The sequence below is a fragment of the Petaurus breviceps genome, unplaced genomic scaffold (genome assembly GCF_028583685.1).
Source record: "Petaurus breviceps papuanus isolate PSGF00001 unplaced genomic scaffold, PetGlider_PUasm1.0 129, whole genome shotgun sequence".
Classification (NCBI taxonomy): domain Eukaryota; kingdom Metazoa; phylum Chordata; class Mammalia; order Diprotodontia; family Petauridae; genus Petaurus; species Petaurus breviceps.
In genome coordinates this window covers 1,229,365-1,244,740 of record NW_027185665.1, presented here as the reverse complement: position 1 = coordinate 1,244,740, position 15,376 = coordinate 1,229,365, and the positions used below count along the sequence as shown (strand labels likewise).

At 38.7% G+C, this 15,376-nt stretch overlaps 1 protein-coding gene across 7 annotated transcripts in view; it reads right to left on the bottom strand.

Annotated features, from left to right (window-relative positions):
• Positions 1-15,376, bottom strand: part of LOC138172719 (atrial natriuretic peptide receptor 3) — an 88,284-nt gene that overhangs the window by 10,582 nt on the left and 62,326 nt on the right. For all 7 annotated transcript variants that reach the window (XM_069102513.1, XM_069102529.1, XM_069102540.1 and 4 more), the window contains one exon: positions 2,881-2,975. In XM_069102513.1, coding sequence (XP_068958614.1) covers positions 2,881-2,975 — 95 coding nt within the window. The remainder of the gene's footprint in view (positions 1-2,880; positions 2,976-15,376) is intronic.

Here is a 15,376-nt window from a genome sequence, read left to right as displayed (position 1 = left end):
CAGTCAATAAACATTAAGTGCCTTCTATGTGCCAGAAACTGAACTCAATCCCAAGGATCCAAAGAAAGGCCAAAGACAGTCCCTGCCCTTGAGAAGCTCACGATGTAATGGGGGAGACAGCATACAAACAACAGCAACTATGTGCAAAGGAGACATATAAAGGATAAATTAAAATAAACAGTAGAAGGAAGGCAGTGGCATGAAGAAGGATTAAGAAAGGCTTCCTGGGGCAGCTAGGTGGCACAGCGAATAGAGCACTGGCCCTGGAGTCAGGAAGACCTGAGTTTAAATCCAGCCTCAGACACTTAACACTTACTAGCCATGAGACCTTGGGCAAGTCACTTAACCCCAGCTGCCCTCCAAAAAGCAAAGAAAAAAAAAGAAAGGCTTCCTGTAGGAGGTGGCATTTTAGCTGAGACTTGAAGGAAGCAAAAAGGCAGAGACGAGGAGGGAGTGCTTTCTCTGGGTGGAGGAGAGCCAGCAGAAATGCCTGGGCTTGGGGGATGGAGTGTCACTGGACCAAAGAGTATGTGGAGGGTGGGGACTACAAGGTATAAAAAGAATAATGATGATGATAGTTAATATTTATGTAGCACCTACTGTGTGCCAGACACTGAGCTAAGCACTTCACAATTACCACCTCATCTGAGCCTCACGACAATCCTGCAAGGTAAGTGCTATTATTATCTTCATTTTACAGATGAGGAAACAGAGGCAGACATAAGTTAAGTGACTGGCCCAGGGTCACACAGACTGGTAAAGGTTGGTTTTTTAAAATTATTATTAAGGGTTATTATTTTTAATAATAATAATATTATTAAGGGTTTATTTTTTATTATTAAGGGTTCTGAATGCCAAAAAGAGTATTTTATTTTTGATCCCAGAAGTGATAGGGAGAGACTGGAGTTTACTGAGGAGAAGGGGGTGACACAGTTGGACCCAAACTTTAGGAAAATCACCTTTGATACCTGAATTGAGGATCAAATGGAGTGGGGAGAGACTTGAGACCACAAGACCAACCAGCAGGTTATTTCAATAATCCAGGTATGAAGAGATAAGGTGTGATAGTATCAGGTGATTGCGTATGTGGTGTGTTGACTCTTTGGATGCCAATTTACAATTTGATAACTTATCTCCCCCAAAATGGTACATGATATATACATCTAAAGAATGTGTTCACCTAAAACATCAGCAGTTCACTCACCAGAAGATAAGCTTATTTATGTATTGAATATATATTTCTATTTATTTATTTTTAGCATTCAATTTTAAGAATTTTGAGTTCCAAATTCTCTTTTTCTCCCACCCACTGAGAAGGCAGGCAATATGATATCAATTATACACTGAAGTCATGCAAAACATATCCCATACTATCCATGTTGCAAACAAAAGTAAGAAAAATTAAGAAAGCAAAAAATAAAACCTATGCTTCAATGTGCATTCAGGGTCTATCAGTTCTTTTTCAGAAGGTAAATAGCATTTTTTTATCAATTGGGGTTCAGTAACTTGCTCAAGGTTACATGGCCAGGTGTTTCTGGGTGGGTGCTAAGTGTCTGAGCCCAGATTCGATCCCAGGTCATCCCGACTCTGGGGCCAGTACTCTTACTCGCTGAGCTACCTGGCTGCCCCTGGTAAATAGCATTTTTCATCATGGGTCCTTTCTTGGATCATTGTCTTGATTAGAGTGGCTAAGTCTTTTGCAGTTGATCATCCTTATAATATTGCTGTCAGTGTGTACAATGTTCTGGTTCTGCTCATTTCACTTTTCATCAGTTCATCTAAGTCCTTCTATGTTTTTCTGAAACCATCCTCCTCATCATTTCTTATAGCACAATAGTTTTCCTTCACCATCATACACCACAGCTTGTTCAGCCATTCCCCAATTGAAGGGCATCCTTTCTATTGGTTTAGTCATTTTTTAAAGAGATGACTTTAAACCCAAGATCTGGTATTTTGTAGTGTAATTCATACTCATCAGGATTAGAGGATTGATCATTTCCAAATAAATGGTTGCTGAAACTATGTTAAAGCCAAGTACTACCAAAAACATCTTTATATAGAAGGTTCCCTGCCTGGATTCCATGACAACTTTCCTGGTATCTTCAAGTCAGCTGGCTCTTCTTATAGCTATGACCTTTGGAGTCCCCTACCCTGCATGCACCCCCATGCTCATCCTGAGCTGTCTCTCAAAGCAGCTTTGGTCCCTAGAGAAACTGTATCCTTTTCTATCTGAATCCAAGTTTCATAGAGGCCTTAAACTGAAACTACCCCCTTCTCATTTATCCAAATCCCAGCTCAGGCATATTCTCTGGATTTAAGGTTCCCCCACCAAAAAAAAAAAGTTTATGAATTAGACTTTCTTCTAACCTGAAAAGGGTTAGAAAGGGCACACCGTTCTCTCTTTATCTTTCAACTCCTTGCTCTTATAATTTATTCATTTCTTTATCAAATGGGGACATATTTAGGAAACCCACAACTGTTTCTTGAGGCAAGCTTCCTGCTCTGTGCAGTTCCATTTCAAGTCATATCACGGAAATGGATCAGTGTCCCCAACAACACAAATGGTAATGTTTATCCTAACACTATTCAATCACTTTGTCTTTTGGTGCATTAAGATACATCTCCATTTTTTATTAAGAGAGTCCTCAAAGTTTAACAAGAGAAAAATGCATAGTTCCAGAATGTTCCTCTTGTCTAGCGCACCTTCTCACACATAAGAACCAAGGCCTGATTCTTGATCATCTGGAAGTAGTGGTGTGACAAAACAATGATCCAGCTAGCAGGCCTTGTATTTGGCAGTCACTTATGGAAGCCTATTTTATCAAACAAGAAAGAAGTTAATTCAGTAAGCTTGTAATTGAGCAAGACTCACATTCTTACCTCTTGGGTACCTGCTTCTGTATCAGTCATTGCGATCACAGAGAAATCACCATATCTGTCTCCATTGGCATCAATGGATACCTGTCCTGCAATACCTGGAGATGGCATACCAAGAGCTAGAAGTTAGTTACTTAAAATACTTCTCTACCAAAGAAAACATGAAAAAGAATTGACAGATTTTTTTTTATAATATAACAAACTAACACCAGAGAAAATCCCATCAGTCTCTTAGGTGTTTTTGTTGGCATTTATAAAGAAATTTTAATTTCATTTGTGTCTACATTCCTTAACATTCCCTAACGTTCCTTAACAATTCTTAACATTTTCTATTTAAAAAGAAAAAGAAATATGACCTTAATTTGAAAATATATTAGAGGGGACAGGGAGGGTAAGAGAGGAATTACTCCAGAAGAGTCCCAACTGAGAATCCTACATTAAATCTGTTGAGTGAAAAGTTGATCTTCGTTCACAGACCTTGTGTTGAGGGTGATCAGGGAAAGTATTAAAAATTATCTCAGATTCTTTGAGACCAGTGTCAGTATAAAGACAAAGAAGAAAGTAAATATTTCTGGGTCCCTGATACACTACATCACTGTTTACTAAATGAGTCAATGTAAATTGGGTTTTATGGTTTAAATTTTATGAGACATAACTTTTGATATCATTCATTCATTTAAAATATTTTAAGTACCTGATATGTTCAAGGCACCATGCATTGTATAGAATGCCAAGATGATTAAAATCAAGCTCCTTGACTTCAAAGACATTATTATAATGTTGCACAGAGGATAATAGTGGGTCTATGATTTCATTGGTGTAAGGAATTCCCAGGTGAATAAAATCCCTCAAAAGTTCAGACTGGGACTTTATCTTCAGCTTGTAGTTTTGCAAAAGAAATGCCATCTGAACTGGGTCTTAAAGGACTTCCATGTGAAAGTCCATGTAGGACTTCCATGTGGAAGCAAGCAAGTGCAGGTTATGAACAAGGAACAATAAATAGTTCAATCTGGTTGAACAAAGAGTATATAAAGGGGGAAAATGTGAGATAAGACTTGGAAATGTAGAATGACACTGTGCTGTTGAGTCTCTAAAGTCAAGATAAGACGTTTGTAATTAATTTAGTAATAAATTAAACCACTGAAGGTTTATAATAATGATATCAAATTTTATGTCATTGGGAGTCTGTATAATTTTTAAATGACAATTATCCTAGTATCAAAAATAGATTCTCTATCCTCAACTGTGATTTTTTTTCCCATTCAAAATGTCAAACAAAGCTCATGTGCAGCTTCCTGACACACTGATAAATTTGTTGCATTCATTTAAAGATGCATAATAAAGAAGCATCAGTTAGCCCCAGACCATATTATAGTTCTAAATGATCTGCTAAGAAATAAGGCAAAACCACTAGGTGAAATCTCACAGGGTTGCAGATTAGTGAATTCACCTGAGTTTATTGTGCAAAAGGTGAGATCTCTCAAGATCACAACATAAGTAACATTTCCCCTCACTTTGATTTGCCTGAGGTGAACTGTCTCTCAAGAACTGACCTGCATTTCTAGGTCTTCCTCACTCTGATCTTTCATATAAAGACGAAATTCAACTTTCTGTGCAGCCCCTTTAACAAAAGCTTTAAGAAATTAGTCATAGTCACTGCTGTAATTATCCAAATTTGCTAAATAATCCCTGGGGTCTTTTACCCTCCTTGATGATATAATCGTCACTTAGAGGATCCAGAATTTGTTTTCACATAACCTCCCTGAAGTTCCTCATGTGCCTTCATAAATGTCCCACGGAGATGTAAAAAAGGAGACTAAAAAATGTCAGCAAAGCATAACGGTCAATCCTCACTGACATATTTAAGGACATATAATTCTACTCTTCAGTCTGAATTACAGAAATGACCATCACTACTTTATCTTATTCTGCTAGGGTGGCTTGGACCACAAAACTGGTTTGAGAAGTTAGCCCAAGGGGAAGCTTAAGTTTATGCCCTGACTCTGGACTGTGGTACTTCAATCATTATGGTAACCTGCCTTTTCCTTAAAGACCCCATTGGTAGCACTGTAATATCTCACAGCTCTTTAAAAAAAATTGTCAAGAGACTGAAATATGATCACACAAAGTAGTAAGCAATTGCTAAGAATGCAAAGTATCCCACAGAAGTTATTACAAGCTAGTTCCTCAGAGCAACAAATAAATAAATTTAATGTATTACATATTTATTATACGTAATATAATTCTTTAACATATGGTTCTATGTTGTTATTAATATATAATTTATTATATATTTGTATATAATCACATACATAATATATAGATTATTAATATTTTCTATATATGTGTGAATATATACAGATGTATGTATATAAAACCCAAATGGGGACACAAAGAATCAGACATGCCTGAACAACAATAATGACAAACTATCAAGGTACTCACAGTGTAAAGGGAGAAACAATATGGAAACAAATATGTACAAGAATAGAGGATGAATTGGTAATAATTAATAAAATTGGAATTTATTAACATTAAGGGGGGCTAGGAAAGGCTTCTCATAAAAGATGAGATTTTTAGCTGGGTCTTGAGGAAAGCCAGGTTGAAGAGTTGAAGAGGAAGAATATTCCTGGTACAGAGACAGCTAGAAAAAAACTATCAAGGGTCTGGAGAGGGAGTGTCTCGTGTGAGGAACGGCATGGAAGCCAGTATCACTGGATGGTAGAGCATATGATTGAGAATAAGGTATAAGAAGACTGAAAAGGCTTAGAATGCCAAAAAGAGTATTTTATATTTAATACTAGAAATGATAAGGAACCACTAGAATTCATTGAATGGGAGGGGGTGATATGATCAGACTTATGTTTTAGGAGGATTCACTTGACAAATGAGCAGAGGATGGAGCATAGTAGGGAGATACTTAAGGTGAAGACATTAGTCAGCAAGTTACTACAATAGTCTAGGCATGGGGCAGGGGGAAGAAGGCCTACATCAGGTCATCACAAGGGTGATGGTAGTGTCAAAGGGGAGAAGGGAGCATATAAGAGAGATGTTATGAAAGTAAAATTGACTGTCCTTGGAAATAGATTGGATGGGGGGTTGGGAGGAAGAAAGTAAGGATTAAGGATGGTACTTAGGTTTTGGTCATAGCTGACTGGGAGAATGGTAATATCCTCAATAGTAATAGAGGAGCTTTGAAATGGGGATACTAAACCAGTAAGAGGAGACTTTACAGCTGGATAAATAGAACTGAGAATCTTCTGCAGAGTGAAGACAATTGCTTAATAATAATTAGTAACAATAATAATAATAGCATTTATATAGCACCAACTATGTGCCAGATATCGTGTTAAACATTTTACAAATATTATCTTATCTGATCCTAACAACAACTCTGGGAGGTAGGTAGATCCATCAAGTGAAGAGACCATCGAGGGAAATAGTATAGGGGAAGAGGAGAAGGCCCAAGACAGAGCCTTGAGGGATAGCCACAGTTACTGGGCATGACCTGGATAAAGATCCAGAAAAGGAACAGTCAGAAAGTAGTGGAAGAGGAAGTTCAAGTTCTTCCTCTTCCAGGAAGAGCAGTGTCACAAAAACCCAGAGAGAACAGAATATCAAGAAGAAGAGGGTGCTTGACAGTATCAAAGCCTATAAAGGTCAAGAAGGATGAAGAATGAGAAAAGGAAACTAGATTTGTGAATTAAAGGATCATTAATAAGTTTCGAGAGAGGAGTTTCAGTTGAATGATGTCAAAAGCTAGATTACAGAGATTTAAGAAGAGTGTAAGAGGAAGTGAAGGCACTAAATATAGATGGTTTCTCAAGGAGTTTAATCATGAAAGGGAGGAGAGATATAGAATAATAATTAGTGGAGATGACTGGATCAAATGAGGATGTTTTTTGAGGATGACAGAATGATGAGTAGCTTGTGTTCACTAGAGAAGCAGTGAATAGACAAGCAGAGATTGAAGATAAGAGAATGGGAATAATAGAAGGGGTAATCTGGTGAAGAAGATGAGATAGAATGAGATCACTTGTCAGCAGAAAGGCTGGAGATGAATAAGTAGATTTTAGAATCATTAGCATAGAGATTATAATTTAATTTGTGGAAACTAATGAGATCACCAAGTGAAATAATATAGGGGAAAAAGAGAAGAGGTCCTTGGATAGAGCCCTGGGAGATATCCATCTTTAGCTGGCATGACTTGGACAAAATTCCAGCAAAGGAAACTGAGGAATGGTCAGGAGGAGAACCAGTATAGAAGGATGTCAAGGAAACCTAGAAAGAAAAGAGTGTCAAGGAAAAGAGGATAATCAAATGTAGCAAAGGCTGCAGAAAAGTCAAGAAGGATGACTATTTTTAAAAAGCCATTAGATTTAGCTATTAAGAGATTGTAACTATGCCAATAGAGAGAAGGGGTTAGATGTGAGATATTGTGGAAATAAAAATAATAAGACTTGGCAACTTACTGGACATATGAAATCATGGAAAGTCAGGAATCATAAATACAACTAAATTTTTAATCCTGAAGACTGGGGAAAAAAAGGTGGTATCTTTAAAAGAAATAAGGAAGTTTGAAGAAAGGGTTGTTTGGGGGAGGAAAGCAAAGAGTTTTTCCCACATAGTTTTAAAAATCACTTGTCATGTCCTTAGCATTCTTATCAAGTATCAGTTTGATAAGGGTTTGTAATGGGAATGTAAATTTTGAAGATCTTCCCTGCCCATAGGCTAAAGTGCACCTGGAGCCTGGAGTGGGAGGCTTGTTTTTCAGTAGATACTTTTTGATTGGCCAGTGTGTCAATAAGGTTGTTACATTCTCTGAGCCAGGAGAAGGCTATATAAGCCCTGATGTGTAGCTTTGTTTTGGGGCTCACTTTGAGAAGTGTTCTGTGATTTGATCTGGACTCTGGGAAGCCATTGTTGAGAGTCCCCCAGCTTTGAAAGACCCAGATGTTGAAACCCAGATGTTGATTTGATATGGATGTAATGGTTGGACAGTTTGGAAACTGTCTACTTGATCTGTTTCTGTCTTGATAATTCTGTCTGTATACTCTGAAGTTCGGGGTGCTGACCTTTTTCCCCTGAACTAGGTAAACGATAGATATTTGACTGATTAAAATAAGCTTGTTAACCCATTTTGAGTTGCTTTCCTTTATCAAAGCAGATCTAAGAACCTGTGTTGGCAGACACCCTGGGGACGCTGGGGTGCCTGCTGCTACAGGGTTTTATCATTCTTGACATTCTTTCAAGGAGGAGAGGGGATTGTCTACAGAGATACAAGAGTCAGGGAACTCATGGACTAACAAATATTTTTAAAAACAGAGAGAAAGGAAGGTAATTGAGGGTGAATAATTAAGAGTAACATATATCTGAAAGAGTGTCAAAAATGCTAAAACTCAGATCAAACTAAAGAAAATGAAAGAAGGGAATGAGATTGATACAAAGATGTTCAGTTATGTCTGGCTCTACATGACTTCATTTGGGTTGTTGTTGGTTTTTTTTTGGCAAAGATACTGGAGTCATTTGCCATTCCCTTCTCCAGCTCATTTTACAATGAGGAAACTAAGGCAAACAGGATTTGCCCAGGATAAAGCTAGATTTGAATTCAGGACTTCCTGACTTCAGGCTTGGTCCACTGTACCACCCAACTGCTGGTACAAAGATGCAATTGGTTTAATTATCATCTTTATACCAAGGACTCACATATCCATATATCCAGCCCCAGACTCTCCACAGAGTTTAAAATCCACATTAGTAAATGCCTATTGACATTTCAAATGTCAAATACAAAACAGAATTTGCTACCTTTTCCTCAAAACCAACCTCTCTTCCAAACTTCTCTCATATCCAGCACTTTCCCCCTGCTCACTTAGTTGCCACCTTGGTCTAGTCCCTCATCATCTCTAGCCTAGACCATTGCAATAGCCTCCAAATTAAACTCCCTTTTCCCAGTTTCTTACCACTTCATTGCATCCTACACACTGGTGTCAAAATAATTTTCCTTACACACAAATCTGACCATATCATTCCCCTAAACTCAATAAACTGCAAGTCTAAGATGAAATATAAATTCTTCTACTTAACTTTCAAATCTGTACATGACTTGGCCCAATCTATCTTTCCAGTCTCATTCTACATTCCTCTCCCTCTGTGACCAATCCAAATTGGCCTCCTCTCTGGTTCCTCAAACTCAGAACACCATCATCCGTATCTGTGTCTTTACATCAGCCATCCTGCATATCTGGAATGTTCCTGTTCCTCACTGCCTCAGAGATTCCTTCACATTGCAGTTCAAGCCCTCCCTCCTACAGGAAGCCTTTCTTGATCCCCTCAGCTGCTATTGCCCCCACCCCATCAAACCACCTCATTTACTTTACTTTCTACTTATTCTCTTCATATTCCTTCTATATCTGCTTATATAAGTAGTTATCATCTCCTCAATTATAATGTAAACTATTTTGCAGGAGGGATTTTTTCCCAAATGTTGTCTTTGTCTCCACTGTGCCTATCACAGTGACTGGCATTTAAATATTTGTGGATTTGATGGGTTAATAAAAGGTTATTGGAGGAGGCAGAATCAACTCCTATTTTATTTGTGCTTTCTCTAAAACAGAGAATGATCTTATGATAAAATAAGTGAAAGGGAAAATAAGTAAAAGGGAATAAATTCAAGTCACAAGACCTAGAAGAACTATAACCCAGAGGAGAAAAAGAATATTTGGATATGACTCAAGATGGTGTTTTTGAAAGTCCCAAGAGACTAGGATTTGGGCTGCTGTATTTCAGGGTGAGTGTGAGGGTTGTGTCGGGGCATAAGGGACAATATAGCCCTGTAAGTCTAGTTCCCAAGTCTGAGGAAATGAATGCTCAATGAGAAAACTCCCTCTACCAATGCAAATCAAATTGGCAACTATACAACAACAGAGACACTTAAAAGAGATACCCTGAAGACTCTTGAGTTTAAGGGAGTTGCTCAGAGTCAGAAAGCCAGTATGTGATAAAGGCTACTGTATTAAAAGTCAATTGAATGTTGTCCTCAGTTTTGAAAAGATGAAGATGATTCTTTAATCCATAGACTGATAAGCTTTATTTGATTCCTGGTAAAATTCTAGAGCATATTATTTAAAGTGATGATTTATGAATCCTCAGAAAGGGAACCTAATAATTACTATAAGTCAGCAAGTGTTCATCAAGAAAAAGTCATCCAACCCAGACCAATTTCCTTTTATTTTTCTTTTTGACCTGGATTTTAGGTCAGGTCTTTATATAACTAACACAGCCCATTTCCCACCAGGTCACAATGCCTCTCCATAATAACAATACCCTCCACTCAAATCTAATAATGATGCTTAATCATGGTATATGGGGGTGGCCAGGTAGCACAGTGAGTTAGAGTACCGGCTCCAGTGTTGAGAAGACCTGGAGATCGAATCCCGGGCTCAGACACTTAGCACCCACCCAGAAACACCTGGCTGTGTAACCTTGAGCAAGTTACTTAACCCCAATTGCTTAGGGGCGGCCAGGTGGCTCAGCGAGTAAGAGCATCAGCTCCAGTGTCGGGATGACCTGGAACAAATCCAGGCTCAGATACTCAGCACCACACCCAGAAATAACTGGCCGTGTAACCTTGAGCAAGTTACTTAACCCCAATTGCTTTAAAAAAAAAATCATGGTATATGATTCTGTATTCTCTTCTATAAGGTAGATGATGGAAATTCCATCAACATAGAGTACCTGTATTTTAGCAAGGCATCTAGCAAAATCTTTTTCTATCCTTGTAGACAGAATTATATGAGTTGCATGATAATAGAGTTAGGTTGATCTGGAGCCCAAAGAGAGCCAGGTTTGATCAATATCAATCTGCAGAGATGGCTCCAGGTGCCATAGGGATTTCTCTTTGGCCCCTATTCTGTTTAACTGTTTTATAAATAATATGTTATGAAGGCACAAAATTTACAGATGACATGAAGCTGGAAGGGACAGATAATGTCTGATAACAAAAATCAGGATCCAAAAAGATCTTGACTGCAGGCTAGAGCAAAAGGATAAAAGTTATATGGTAAAATTACAGACAGGAAAATTAAAAGTATTTCACTTGTGTTAAGCCACACACACACACACACACATACACACACAAATTCAGAATAATAAATTCATTACTAAATAATTTATGTGTGGAGGAAAACCTATGGGGCTTCTCAAAGACGCTAAACTCAGTATGCGTCAAAATTGAGAAATGGTATCCAAAAGAACTAATGTGACCTTACCCTGATTTAAGAGTGACAAAATGTTCAGAATGAGTAGGATTATACTTTGATCTGCCCTGTTCAGAACACATCTGGAGTATTATGTTCAGTTTTAAGCGTCACATATTAGGAAGGACATCAACAAACTGGACCATCTCCAAGAAGGATGACCAGAATAGTGAGACATCTGGAAACTATGCCACATGAAGATTAGTTACCACATAGGGACAGTTAGCTTGAAAAAGAGAAGACATGGAGGGTGGTAGGGATAACAGTTGTCTTCAAATATCTGAAGAGCGGTCATAGCCTTTCTCTTGTTACTTCCTCTACCTTCTGAAGGATGACATTATCAGTGAGGCAGATCACTGCTCACCTGTTGGCAGTTCTATCCCTGTGGCCCAGCAGAGCAAGTTCAGTCCCTCTGCCATGTGACCTCTCTTGCAGAAGTTGGTCCAAGAGAACTGGAAAATCCTCAAGAATGAAACTGTAAAGACTTAAGTAGCAATTCTTGTGTGGACTGGAGGGATCCTTGTCATGGATCCTTTAGATGTGATTCATTTTCAGGTGTAAACTTTTGAGTTCCCTTCTGACCATGAGAGTCTATGATTTTAGTCCAATCCCCTCATTTCATTAATGTGGAAACTGAGGTTCAGAGGAGTCGATTGACTTACTCAAGGTCACAGAATTATTTAATAATAAAGCCAGGATGACAACCCATTTCTCCCAACCTCCAGGCCAGAACTCAGAAAGATGAGTTTTCTTGACTCCAGCCCAGGGATTCTATTCACTGCACCACCTAGCTGTGCCTACATACATATATATGCATGTATATATACATACATATATGCAAATTATCCCTTCAAGTACTCTGCAATTCCTCATTATAGGATGATTTTAAGAAGGAAATGCTAGCAGAGTACAAAGTCTGGTGAAGCCCACCTAGTTAAGAAGTATGTGCTCTGTGGCCTATAGAACACACTAATTAAACATATATAAACTCATCAACTGAAAACTGGCCACAGGATAAAATTTGTTTGCCTAAAAGGCAATTTAATGATTCCCTCAACTACTAGTGCTGACTCTTACAAATTACCATGTATTTAACAACTCTGCATATATTTTTATTTATTAACTTTATATTTTTGCTGTACATATCTTTATAGGTCTTTAATGTATCCCCCTTTATAATGTGAGGTCATTGCGACTAGGGATTATTTCATTCTTTGTACTTTTATCCCTGTTCCCTAGCATTGTATTTGGAACATAGTACACCCTCAACAAATACTTATTGATTGACTTATTGATAAAAAGGCTGATGTCTTCATTAGAGATGTACCCATAATGATAAAACCATGGCCATTTTGAAGTTAGAGAATATATTTAATGTGTGTGTGTATGCATAAACACACAAAATGTTAAATACATTCATACGATTTTGTGTACCCAGAACATAAAGCTTATGCATTCAGGACATTCATTTTCCATTTGAATCTACCAATAAGATCTGATACAGAACAATCCAATTAACTACAGTCAATCCAACTAGAAGTTTCATTGACAAAAAGGTGGAATATGGACTAGTTACTACTGAATGGGGCTGCTAGGTGGTGTAAAGGATAAGAGTACTGGACTTGGGGGGGGACGGAGCCAAGATGGTGGAGTAGAAGCATGACCTTCCTGCAGCTCCGGCTTCCACCTTCCCCAATCCATGTAAAAAGGGGACTCTAAACAAACTTTGGAGCTGCTAAACAAACTTTGGAGCTGCAGAACCCACAAAATGACATAGAGATGCTAACTTCCCACTGAGGACAGCCTGGCAGACCCGGTAGGAATCCAGCGCAGCACTCTGGGAGATGAGCCCAGCCCCACCCTGAGCCTTTAGCCCCAGGGCAGGCCTGACCAGCCGCTGGCCAGAGGGACTCTAGATAAGCAGCAGCGGTGGCAGTTTCCAGATTTATCAACACATAGATGCGAAGGACAAAGTGAGAGGCCAGTGCAGTCTGGACTTTGGGACCAGTAGGTGGGAGTGCATAGCTTTTACCCCCGGGGCAAGAAGCCGCTGAGCCACTGGGCACAGCCAGCCAGTGCCACATGGCAGCTTCAGCTCCTGGACTGCAGAGTGTAGGGGGACCAAGCACCAGTCTGAGGGGTAATCGCTCTCGCTTTAACCTGCTTGGATCTGGATCGCAGTCTAGGGTGGAGGTCCTGAGGTATGTGTCCAGCTTGCCAAGGGGTGGAGACCTCAGAAAGGGCACCCATCTAATACCTCCAGCAACTGAGAAAACCCCAGCGTTTGGGACGAAAGCTCTCCTGTCTGGTGGCAGAGTCCTACCGTGGCAAAAAGCCCAGGGGTCAAGTAATTGAGTGGCAAAATGAGCAGGCAAAGGAAACAAAGCAGACAGAAGATTCCAACATTACACTTCTATTTTGGGGACAAAAGGGAGCAAAGCACGGAACAGGAGGAAAACAGTGAAGTCAGAACTCCTGCACCAAAAGCTTCAAAGGAAAAAACAAGCTGGTTACAGGCCATAGAGGACCTTAAGAAGCAGATAAGAGAAGTGGAGGAAAAATTGGGAAGAGAAATGAGAACAATGCAAGAAAATTATGAAATGAGATTCAACAGCCTAACTGAGGAAAATAATACCTTAAAAAACAGACTGACTCAAATGGCAAAGGAGGCTCAAAAAGGCAATGAGGAGAAGAATGCCTTAAAAAGCCGAATTTGCCAGATGGAAAAAAAAATCTCAAAAGCTCAATGAGGAAAATCATTGCTTCAGAATTAGATTGGAGAAAATGGAAGCTAATGACTTTATGAGAAATCAAGATACTGTTAAACAGATCCAAACAAATGAAAGAATAGAAGGCAATGTGAAATATCTCATGGGAAAAACCACTGACCTGGAAAATAGATCCAGGAGAGATAATTTAAAAATTATTGGACTACCTGAAAGCTATGGCCAAAGTAAGAACCTAGAAATCATCCTCCAGGAAGTTCTCAAAGAAAACTGCCCTGATGTTTAATACCAGAGGGCAAAATAGAGGTTGAAAGAATACACCGATCACCTCCTAAAAAAGATCCCAAAAAGAAAACTCCTAGAAATATTATAGCCAGTTTCCAGAATTCCCAGATTAAGGAGAGAATATTACAAGCAGCCAGGAAGAAACAATTTGAATATTGTGGAAACACAATCAGGATAACCCAGGATCTGGCAGCTTCTACACAGAGGGATCAAAGGGCTTGGAATATGATATTCCGGAGGTCAAAGGAGCTGGGATTAAAACCAAGAGTCACCTACCCAGCAAAACTGAGTATCATGTTTCAGGAGAAAATATGGTCATATAGTGGAATAGAGGACTTTCAAGCATTCTTGCTGAAAAAAGCAGAGTTGAATAGAAAATTTGACATTCAGATACAAGAAGCAAGAGAAGCATGAGAAGGTAAACAGGGAAAAGAAATCACAAGGAACTTATCAAAACTGAACTATTAACATTCCTACATGGAAAAACAATAATTGTAACTTATGAAACTTTTCTCAGTAGTTGAAGGGATTAGAAATATATGTATATATATATATATATGAGGCTATATGGGCATATGAATACATATGTGAATGTATGTATATATGTTTACAGGTATACATAGATAGAGGGCACAGGACCAATTTAACAGGAAGGGATGATACTTAAAAGGTGAAATTAAGAGGTGAGAGTAATATAATGAGAGGAGATGGGGAGAGACAGATTGGGGTAAACTATCTCATACAGAAGAGGTGAGGGAAAATGGTTACAATGGAGGAGAAGAATAGGAAGGCAAAAGGGAATGGGTCAACCTTATTCCCATTGAATCTGGCTTGAGGAGGGAGTGAAATACACACTAAATAGGGCATCTCAACCCCCAGGAGAATAGGGGGGGAAGAGGATGAGAGGGGGGATGATGGGGGGGAGGGAAGTTGGAGCACCCATTTTTGTAAAGAAACGGGATCAAAGTAGAGAATAGAACAAGTGGGAGGTGGGATAGGAGGGAGGGAAATATAGTCAGTCTTTTACAATATATCTACTATGTTATTGTTTTGCATTAGCCACACATGTACAACCTATACTGAACTGCTTATCTTCCCAGTAAGGGTGGGTGACAAGGGAGGAAGGGAATGAATCTGGAATTGAAAGTTTTAAAATCAAATATTCAAATATATATGTGTATATATATATATATATATATATATATATATACTGTTATTAATCACATATTT